Here is an 11,287-nt window from a genome sequence, read left to right on the forward strand (position 1 = left end):
TTTTGAGACAGAGTTTTGCTCTTGTTGTCCAAGCTGGAGTACAGTGGCACAATCTGGGCTCACTGCAATCTCTGCCTCCCAGGTTCAAGCGATTCCCTGCTTCAGCCTCCCAAGTAGCTGGGATTACAGGCATGCGCCACCACACCCGGCCAATTTTTTGTATTTTTAGTGGAGACAGGGTTTCTTCATGTTGGTCAGACTGGTCTCAAACTCCTGACCTCAGGTGGTCCACCCAGCCGGTTTCTGGTTATTTTCCCATTAGAATATAATATAAGCTTCATGAAGGCAGGGACTTGTATCTGTTTCATTTTCTGCTATGTCCCCAAAATATATAACAGTACCTGGCACATAGTAAGTCCTTGATAAATATTTGGTAAACAAATGAATAGAGTAAATAAATATGATGATGCTTCTGGAGGCCTTCCTGAAAACACCTAACCACGTACTCTGGATTCCAAACACCAAAACAGCTCTTTCCCTGGTTTAGAACTGCAGGTAGAGCCATTTTCTTTGAGCAGATTAGTTCTCTTTGAGCCTCAGTTTTCTCACTGGTGAAAATGAGGATAATCCCACCTACTCCACAGGGTTAGTGTGAGAAACAGAAACATGTGTAAATCCTTTTTAAATGGAACAGCATGATAAAGCATAGTGGTCATGGCTATTGTCCGACTGTTTGAGCAGTTTGATTTGAAGATTGGCTGCATGTGGCATTGAAAAATCTGGGAAACACCAAATTGTTTCTGCCTTTCCAGAAATTAGCTGGGAAAGTGAGCCTAGGAGCTCATTCAGTTATTGATTACATATTAACGGAACAGTAACTTAATGTTAGGCCAAGTACATGCAGGACAAACAAGACCAGCATGGTGCCAGCTGTGAGGGCAGTTCAGTGAAAGGGGCACACATGGTGTGCTGAGAGGCAGAGGGTAAAAGGTAGAGGCTCCGTAAAGAAGTCAGAGTCGTTGGAGTCGTGTGTACAGAGAGACTGAGTCACACTAGACTCTCCAGGAGACATTTGAAGCATGTTTCTGTGCTATGCTATATACTGACAATAGTAATTGTAATATGTTCATAAGTACTATACATTTTACTCTAGAAAATTTAAAGCATAGGCCGGGTGGGTGTGGCTCACGCCTGTAATCCCAGCACTTTGGGAGGCTGAGGCGGGTGAATCACCTGAAGTCAGGAATTCAAGACCAGCCTGGCCAACATGGTGAAACCGCGTCTCTACTAAAAATACAAAAAAATTAGCCAGCTGTGGTGATGGGCACCTGTAATCTCAGCTACTTGGAAGGCTGAGGCAGGAGAATTGCTTGAACTTAGGAGGCAGAGGTTACAGTGAGCAGAGATCGTGCCACTGCACTCCAGCCTGGGCAACAAGAGTGAAACTATGTCTCAAAAAAAAAAAAAAAAAAAAAAAAATTTAAAGCATAAAATCTAAAGAAGAACCAAAAAATAAAACCTAAGTAAAAGGAGCTATGATCTTACCTGTAAAGACTTAAAATCATAAAAACATTACTCTTTTCCCAGTTAATGTATGAGTTGTTTGGGAATTATTTTTTGAATTGATAAAAATTATTTTAAAATTTATGTGAAAGTACATCTGATGATAGCCAAGAAAGAACAGCTGGAAAGACTTCAACAGATAGTAAGTTACTAGAAATAATTCTGATCAGAATTTGATATTGGCCCAGAAATTGACAAATAGTTAAAACAGGACATGAAGAGTCCTGAAGTAAAGGCAAAAGTACACATGAGATCTGAATAACACGCGTTGAGAAACCACGATTTCTTTAATAAATGATGTTGTTATAATTCATTGTGCTTCTAGAAGGAAACCAAGTTAGACCTCTTTATCACGTCATATACAAAATAATATCCAGATGGATTAAAAATCTAAAAAGATATAAAACTATTAGGAAAATTTGGGAGAATATATGTTTAACTTTGGGCTAATGGAGATCATTTTGAAAGACATAAGGAATGGTGAATCTGGAAATTTTTGAGTGGCCAAAATAAAGTCAAAAGACAAATGATATTCTGAAGGAAAATAAAGTACATATATAGCAAGAGTTAAAATTCTAATAACAGGGCCGGATGCTGTGGCTTACGCCTGAAATCCCAGCACTTTGGGAGGCCGAGGCAGGCGGATCACCTGAGATCAGGAGTTCAAGTCTAGGCTGGCCAACATGCTGAAACCCCATCTCCACTGAAAATACAAAAATTAGCCAGATGTGGTGGCACACGCCTGTAATTCCAGGTTCTTGGAAGACTGAGGCAGGAAAATTACTTGAACCTGGGAGATGGAAGTTGCAGTGAGCCAAGATCATACCACTACACTCCAGCCTGGGTGACACAGTGAGACTGTGTCTCAAAAATAAAAATAAAGCTAATAACAAAAATCTCCGTAGTCAAATAGGAAAAAAGGTAAAGGAGAAAGAGATGCAGAGATGCTTCACAGGAAAAAAATGACCATAAACAAGGAGATGAAAACAAGATTAGGTATTCAGTTTCATTCATCACTTCAGCAAAATTTAAGGGATGCAGTGTTCCATTGGTGAGGGTGTGGAGACATAGGAACTCATACCATGCTAGTAGGACCGTTATTTGCTCTATTCCTTTGACAAAGTCATCTGGCAATGTTTATCAAAGGGCTGGGCGTGGTGGCTCACGTCTGTAAACCCAACACTTTGGGAGACCCAGCTGGGAAGCTTGCTTGGGCCCAGGAGTTGGAAACCAATCTGGGTAACACTGAAACCCCATCTCTACAAAAAAAAATTTTTTAATTAGCTGATGGTAGTGGCACATGCTTATGGTCCCAGATACTCAGGATGCTGAGGTGGGAGGATTGCTTGAGCCTGGGAGATTGAGGCTGCAGTGAGCCATATTCATGCCACTGCACTCCAGCCTGGGAGATAGAAGAAGACCTTGACTCAAAAAAAAAAAAAGAAACTCTAGAAGGTCCAGTAGTTTCTCAGACAACTAACAATTGATAATAGTCATAACAAGTTGTTTTATTATTTTAAGTATAGATTTAGAGTTTATTTTGTAATACAGATTCTTAATTTCCTTTGTAAGTTCTAGTCTTGAGTTTCCAGTGGTGGTTAAGGCCTCAGCAGCTCATCACATCTGTTAGCTTGTAGCTAAGTACCCTCAGCAGTTAAGCTTGTTATAAGAAAGTGTGGCCAGGCGCGGTGGCTCAAGCCTGTAATCCCAGCACTTTGGGAGGCCAAGGCGGGTGGATCACGAGGTCAAGAGATCGAGACCATCCTGGTCAACATGGTGAAACCCCATTTCTACTAAAACCACAAAAAATTAGCTGGGCATGGTGGCGCGTGTCTGTAGTCCTAGCTACTGAGGAGGTTGAGGCAGGAGAATTGCCTGAACCCAGGAGGCAGAGGTTGCAGTGAGCCGAGATTGCGCCATTGCACTCCAGCCTGGGTAACAAGAGCAAAACTCTGTCTCAAAAAAAAAAAGAAAGAAAGAAAGTGTGTTCTGTTTGTTTAACCTGTGCTATTTTCTCTTTCAGACGGGGAACTGGTGCTTTTAAATCCAGAGTGGGACTGCCTGCGCCTGCTCCTGTTATCAATAGCAAATATGGACTCAGAGAAACAGATAAACGTTTAAATAGGCTTAAAAAGTTAGGTGACAGCAGCAAAAATTCAGACAGTCAATCTGTCAGCTCTAACACTGATGCAGATACCACTCAGGAAAAAAACAATGCAAGTAAGTAAGGGAGATTTGATAAGCATATCTTTTAAAAGTATTTTCACACAATTTGCTTTCTAAGGTGTGCTTCAGTAGTTTTAAGCTTTTAAATACTGGGAGAAACTGGGACTTGAGAGCTTTGACAGCATTTCAAGGCTCTAGACATGATTTGAGTACAGAGGCACAGTCTATATCCCCCCCGCCCCAACTTCAGTACCGTTCTCTAGACTATTTTTCTTGAATACCTTGGTAACTGGATGTGAGTTCTTCATCATATGTTCCAAGGTTGTCACATGTTTTAAATACAACCTTTTCAAGGTGTTAGAGACCATGATGATGTCATTAGGTCCTGCAAGAAGACAAAAATAGAATTATTAGGCTCTTACACGTTCCAGTGCCTAGCCAGTTTGTTAGGAAAAGATGATGGACTTGAGGAATTCATAGCTTCTGGCCTCAAGGCCTCCACCTTTTCATTGCTTGCTGACCTTTTTCAAAATGAACTGACCGAGTTCGGCAGACCCACCAGTACCAGACTCAGAATTGTGATAGAGGAGCATTTTGAACAGTGCCGTATGGTGACATGCTGTATTGGCTACCCCAGAAAGTAGGAATAAAGATGGAAAGGAGAAAGAAGCAACCTCTGAGATTCCAGTGGTGTGTGGGGGCAAGATCTGATGGAAACTGAAAAAGAGAACGACTAAACAGAGAAAGGAAAGAAGAAACTCTGAACGGGCAAAGCAAAGCACATCTTCTTTGTGGAGTTTTGAAGTATTGGAACCATTCTAATTGCTCCTGTTTTTCTGGGTAACACCAGTTTTCTGTAGTTGCCACTAAAGCAATAGAGACTCTTGAGTCTGACTTGCCTCCCAGAGACAGAAGTTAGAAAGTTTTGACTTGGTGATTCCGAAAGTATGTCTTTGTTGGCACTTAAATGTCCGGTGAGACTTCTTGGCACCTTAGAGCCCTCTGAGATACTGATTATTTTAGATTCTTCTCCCCACTTTCAGATGTTCTCAGCCCAACACTGGGTGCTCTCTTCCCCTACAGAGAATCCTGAAGAAAAAGGGAAGGTGTTTCCCATGATGGTGAATGTCACTGCCATGAATTCCTGAATCTACCTGCTGCTGGGAGTCAGAGTCAAAGCATAACCCGTGTAGTGTAAACGCAGTGCTGTAGTCTTTCTCGTTAATGTCCAGAGTGAGCAACAAGAGTTAGTCAATCATTCACTGTTGACTGTGGATTCTCATAATAAATGCAGCATAACGAACATTTGTTTTCTGAGTCTGGTTCCTTGGTGAAACTGGAATCTTGTGAAGCCCGTTTTATAAATGCAGACATAAAAACACTTAAAAGCCAGGCATGGTGGTGCACACCTGTAGTCCCAGCTATGTGGGAGGCTGAGGTGGGAGGATCATTTGAGCCCAGGAGTTTGAGACCAGCCTGGGCAATGTAGTGAGACCTATGTTTTTTTTTTTTCCCTTGAGGCGGAGTCTTGCTCTGTCGCCCAGACTGGAGTGCAGTGGCACAATCTTAGTTCACTGCAACTTCCGCCTCCTGAGTTCAAGCAATTCTCCTGCCTCCACCCCCTGAGTAGCTGGGACTGCAGGCGCCCGCCACCATACCCGGGTAATTTTTATTTTTTTTGGTAGAGACAGGGTTTCCCCAAATTGGCCAGGCTGGTTTCAAACACCTGACCTTGTGATTCTGCCCGTCTCAGCCTCCCAAAGTCCTGGGATTACAGGCATGAGCCACCACGCCCAGTTGAGACCTGTGTCTTTTAAAATAAAAACAGAAACACTTAGGTGCGTGCTGCCATCTGTATGTGGAGACAGCCACAGAGTTGCCTGTGTTGAATGGCTCTGTCACGTAGATGTTTTACGCTTTTAAGTAGTAACTTTATTACTAGCGTATAGCTGCTAAACTCAGTATACTACTTAGTTTAAAAGGTGAGAATACAAATAATTTTTGGAAGATGTTGGGTGTACTGATATTTAACCATTTATTAATATTTATTAAACCAAATAGTATTTGGGAATATATATTAATAAACTAAATACTTATTGAAATCCTGCTAGTTCTTTAAGACATACAAAGATGTTTGGACTTGGGTCCTTTCCTCAGGGAGCTTATACCTTAGCTCCAGGATAAGACAGGTGCACAAGTAAGCAGAGCAGACTGGAAGCACAGGTTTTCCAGTTCAGAGGGACTGAATAATCGCTGTCAGCATTACAGAAGAAGGGTGCACATTTTGCAGTGACTGCTGATATTGGGGCGCTTGCTTTTTTCAAATTCCCTTTCCGTGGCATGATTGGCGCAATCCAGGGGTCAGTATGACTAACTCTGAGGTCATGGACAGAGCAGATAGATGTGGCTCAGTGCTCTCTCTGAAGGAGCTAGAGGCTTTAGTTGTCTCCGAGACCATTGTATGTTGTCGTTCACATAAGGATTTCCTGAGTTCTTACATGCATTCTCTTAGGCTGTATTTCTTTTGGTGTTTGTCTCAGCCATCCCCTCCATCTGTCTGAAAGAAAGGCTCTGAAAGCCGGCTGGCAGGAAAACCAGAGCTGCCGGGCCCCTCCTCCCAGGGTGGTAGGTGCACATGGTGTGTATGGGTGTGGAGTGCTTTTTCTGTGTGGCTGCTTGTCTTTATCCTGTGGTTCATTTAGAATTTAGCAGCTCATAGAGGAACTGCTTTCTTTGAACAAATGTATAAAGAAATGTTCTATGTAGTTGGAAGAAAAATTTTCTTCCATACAGGTGCTTTTTTGGCAAGTATTCTTGAGAGCTACAGTGTGACTCTGCTTTAGCATCCAGAAGTAGAGACAAGAAGGAATCCATTTTCACAAATCCAGCCCACAGGAATGCCAGGACTAGAGGATTCTGGTTTTTCGGGCCTCTTAACGCCTTGCTGACTGGGATACCCCCTCTGAAGTTAGTGCTGTGATAGGGAGTGTGAGACCAGAGGCTTTGAGCAGTCTGAAGATGGTGCCACAAGTCAAGACAAGCCCCAGAAGACTCGGCCAAAGGGAGAAGTTGATCTTAACTATGGAGCACCTGTCCTAGATGCAGAGGCTGGGGTGCTGCTTCTCTCTCTGGCCCTGTCACTGATGTCATCAGTTGATCTGAACACACTTTTCTGCTGAGCCAAGGCTGCTTCAGAGTTGTTTCTAACACCCCATTCCAGGCAACCATTGCCAGTCTGTGCTGGTCACATCAGATGAAAACTGCTTGTGCCTAGTAAACTCCTTGAGCCCAAGATCTTTAAAGTCCTGTAGGGGCCTTCTGAATCCTTAAGTTCTGGAGATGCTGAGCTGTAGCCCTTGTGTCGTCTTCGTTCCCACTAATCGTGTGCATCTCCAGTGAAGCCTGAGTGCTCGGGAAGGCCTTCGAGTTATTCATAGCTCTTTTGCCTGGCTTTAAATCTTGGTGCCACTCTGCCGTAGGATTTTGAGGACACCCTGAAACGACTACAATAGCCATGTAGTGGGGTCTTTACCTGTGAGTTGAGACTGACACCGTAATTCTTCTGTGGCATGCCTTAGAGACAGCATAAGAGTGACTTTAATGCTCAGGAAGGCCTAAGCTGAAGCCCCCTCTCTGCCATTCACCAGATGGATGACCTTACGCACACTAGTCCATGTGAGCTTGGTTTTCACATAGGTTTAATCTCATTTCCTTCCAAAGGCATTTATTAGGATGGATGTGACCATTTTGCACAGCATGTAGCATGTAGTAGTTACCGAGAAGAATGTGTTACCCCCACCTAAAATTACTGTCCAGGTCCATGCATTTGAGATTTCTCTCAGGGGAAGGGTCATACAAGGCATATAAGTGCTGAAGCAAACTCAAACACAGGCTCATCTTACCCCACTTAGGTCATAGTCCTTGGTTTCTTGGTAGACTTTTTAAAATCATTGACTTTTACTTTGTCATTGTGGCTACTGTCTTCCTCCTTTAGCCTTCACTGAAATTCTCAGCCCCTGCGAGGACAGGGTAGCTTCTTTGGACAGTGAAAGGGCCCTTGTCACTCTACTGGACTCTCATCTTCATTACATTTCTCACATTCTTTGCCTGTCTTTTTTTTTCCTTTGATTTGATGAGCATACTTTTTGACAGGGCTTTTGATGAAATAATGCTTTTCAAACAAAATTGAAATACATTGCTAATATGTATTGAAATCTCTGTGTTGATAGAATACATTGTATCAAATACATACCCATTTTATGCTCAAAAATGGACTGTTTATGTTAGTTTAGACACAACAACATGAAAATGCTTTGGTTTTCTGTTGCCAACAGTGAGTGTTTTGGAAGGAGGGATGGGATGGGGAGAGCTGAATTCAGAATCACCGTAAAATTTGATTCATCTAATGGGTGAAAATAAGTACCAAGTAAGGAGCTTCTTGGGTGCTGTGAGAAGACAGGAAGGGCACTGTAGAGAAGGTCCCGAGAGGCTCACCGAGAGAGGTGTTGCCTAAGCTGAGTCTTAGAGAGGCATGAGAAGTTGGCCAAGGGAAGCATATTCAAAGCAGAGGGCCTTTCAGACAGCTGCGTAGACAGAGTAGGGCTTGAGTCAAAGCTCTGCTTCGTGACAAGCACCGGCTAAGAAAAAGAGATGTGACCACAGGTTAACATTTTAGACTTAATTCTTAGGGCATTAGGTTGCTGAAAGGTTTAACACCCAGAAGCTGCATGACGTACTAAGAAAATCATCCTGGCTGTTTGGTGGTAAATGGATTTTTGGGAAAACAGGAAAAACAAAACAGCCATAGTTCAGGCAGGAAACTGTGGCATTCAAGACACGGAAGAGTAGACAGGTTGCAGTGACATTGCAGGGGTGGACTCCATGGCACCTGGTGATTGGCTTGGTGAGGCAGTTGAGGAGAGCGGGAGTCAAGGAGGACCTCCAGCTTTCTGCTTAGGCAGCTGGGCAGTGGTGGCGATATTGACTGAGATGGAGACCTCGAAAGGGGAAGTCGTCAGGAGACTTGGTGGTGGGGTTCTATTTAGGGACTTAGAGACAGTCCGTATTTGGTGATCTGGATCTGATTGAGAGAGTCTGACAAGAGTTGGGGAACTATCAGCCTGTAAGTGGTAATAGCCATGGGAGAATGGGTGCTTATCACCTGGGGCCTGGGACTGCAAAGGCCTGAAGAGTAACAGTCTAGGGGGCAGATGAAAGGCGTGTGCCAGGGATGGAGAAGGAAAACCAGGAGGACGTGCACTCTGACAGCCAAGAGAAGAAAGGTTTTCTCAAGAAAAAATGGTTATCAGTGTCACATTCAGAGAAAAGAAAGGGGAGGGCTGAAGAGTATGTGCTGGATTTGACGACAAAAGAGTTGTCAGCGAACCCAAGGCTGTCTCATTGGAGGAGCAGGCTGGATCCAGATGGCAGGGGATTGCTGTTGAGAATATGGTGTAGATGTGATTGTTGTGTAAGGGTGCTTGCAGGTATGTGGTGTAAACAGATTGTTGGGGAAACAGGAAAAATGAGAATGGAATGGAAAGAGGAGAAATAAAAGGTTGAAAACCATTGAGTTTAGTCATAAGTTGGTCCTTGAGGAGGCATAGAATGAGCAAAGAATCATCGTAGCCACATCTGAGAAGCCAAGCAAAGGGCAGCCAAGCAGTGCAGCTCTGTCTTCACTACTGTGTCTTTCTTTATATTGGCGGCACGTCCACCCAGTCCACCTTGTAGGAAAGCGTCATAAGCATAAAGAAATCCTTTAGCCAGAGTTCCCTATTTTGTTCTTATTTTCTAAATTTCTTATTTTAAAAAAATATATTTGCTATGAGGTAGTTCTGTATAATTCCAGTGGAAAATCACTCGTTCTCAAATTGACTCGTATTCAAACTTCACCCTCCTACTGTTCTAAAAATAGGCTGCCACCTTGGTAGCAGCCCACATGTGTAAATATGTTCTTGGCTCAAACCGTGAATCTCTCCTTGCTGTAAATTCTGCTGGTTTATTACACTGAAGCCATTTATGAACCAGTCTCTGCGTGCAGGGCTGCCTTCTTTTTATTTGAGATGAAGTTTTACTCTCGTCACCCAGGCTAGAGTGCAGTGGTGCCATTTTGGCTCACTGCAACCTCTATCTTCCAGGTTCAAGTGATTCTCTTTCCTCAGCCTCCCGAGTAGCTGGGACTACAGGCACGCACCACCATGCCTGGTTAATTTTTGTATTTTTAGTAGAGAGAGGGTTTCACTGTATTGGCCAGGTGGTTTTGAACCACTGACCTCAGGTGCAGAGCCTTCTGTTCTTGTTGGTTTGATATTTTTGGAGTGTTTGTGATGCATTGTTGCTCCTCTCTCAATAAAAACTGAACTAATGGTAACTAACGTGCTTACTTGCTTAGCTGGGTAGAAGGAATGGCAGTGGCCCCGGCAACCCTCAGGCATATAGAACGCGATGGAGACTTCTCTTCAGGATCCTGGTCCTCACTTGGGTGGGCAGTGTGCTGAGCTTACCCATATTTTATTGTTTTTATTCTCCCCGTTGGTGAGAGGTGGTGATTATTCTTTTGCTTATCTTAGCTTCTCTAGTGAATAATCTGTAAATGGAGTATTTTGATTAGGAAGAAGTTTTCGACTGGACACGCGGGAACTAGGTAACTGAGAAATTGATTCATGTAAATTTCTATAAATAATAGTCCAGAATGTCAGCACAGAGGAAAAACTAACATAACAGTCAGTGGCAAGGTCAGAGACACGGCGGGAGCAGCTTAAGCATGAGTCATGTGAAGCCTTTTGAGAAGCCATTCAACTTCATTCTCTATATTGACAGCACATCTACTCAATCCACCTTGTAGGCAAGCTTTGTAAGCGTAAGGAAATTCTGTAGCAAAAGAATTATCTAAATATCCTTATGTTTAAAAAATATGTATTTTATACCTAGTAGTTTTATGTAATTCCAGTGGATAAGAATACACTCGTTCTCAAATTGAATCATATTCATAACTACTCAGGTCATTACCATCAGGGTCATTGCAACCCTTTCTATCCTTGCCTTGGAAAGAAGCTGGGTCTCCCTTTGTCCTGAGAGTGCAGAATTCTAGCAATGTGCCTCTTCCCTCACTGTGATTGTAGCCGTTGGCAGCCACTGAAGGGACGAAGCCAAGGAGGCTTTGCAGCTCTTCTTCTTCGACCGCCCCCTGTTGCTGCTTCTGTTCTTCACAGAGTTGAGGGGGACAATTTAGTGCATTGCTGTTTTGATAGTGACAGTATACTTTTCAGAGTGATAATATATGGTTCTTAGGATCTGTTTCTCTTGTTTGAAACCATTGTGATAGAATGTGTTCCTTAGAGCTCATTAGTATTCTGTTTCTATTCTATATTACTGGCCAAGTGCTGTACTTCCTTCGGGTTAATGAGTAATGGATTTTAGAAACATTTAAGGCCGGGCGCGGTGGCTCAAGCCTGTAATCCCAGCACTGTGGGAGGCCGAGGCGGGTGGATCACGAGGTCAACAGATCGAGACCATCCTGGTCAACATGGTGAAACCCCGTCTCTACTAAAACTACAAAAAATTAGCTGGGCATGGTGGCGCGTGCCTGTAATCCCAGCTACTCAGGAGGCTGAGG

General features: G+C 43.3%; 1 protein-coding gene across 7 annotated transcripts in view; it reads left to right on the forward strand.

Annotated features, from left to right (window-relative positions):
* The window catches only part of KMT5B (lysine methyltransferase 5B), a 59,106-nt gene that overhangs the window by 43,047 nt on the left and 4,772 nt on the right, over positions 1–11,287 (forward strand). For 6 of the 7 annotated variants that reach the window (XM_017536946.2, XM_017536949.2, XM_017536947.2 and 3 more), the window contains one exon: positions 3,527–3,723. In XM_017536946.2, the coding sequence (XP_017392435.1) occupies positions 3,527–3,723 (197 nt within the window). Of the gene's footprint in view, positions 1–3,526; positions 3,724–4,752; positions 4,973–11,287 lie in introns of those variants that run through there. The other variant, XM_037741521.1, reaches the window with a different exon arrangement.

Source organism: Cebus imitator, unplaced genomic scaffold (genome assembly GCF_001604975.1).
Source record: "Cebus imitator isolate Cc_AM_T3 unplaced genomic scaffold, Cebus_imitator-1.0 Scaffold102, whole genome shotgun sequence".
NCBI classification, from domain to species: domain Eukaryota; kingdom Metazoa; phylum Chordata; class Mammalia; order Primates; family Cebidae; genus Cebus; species Cebus imitator.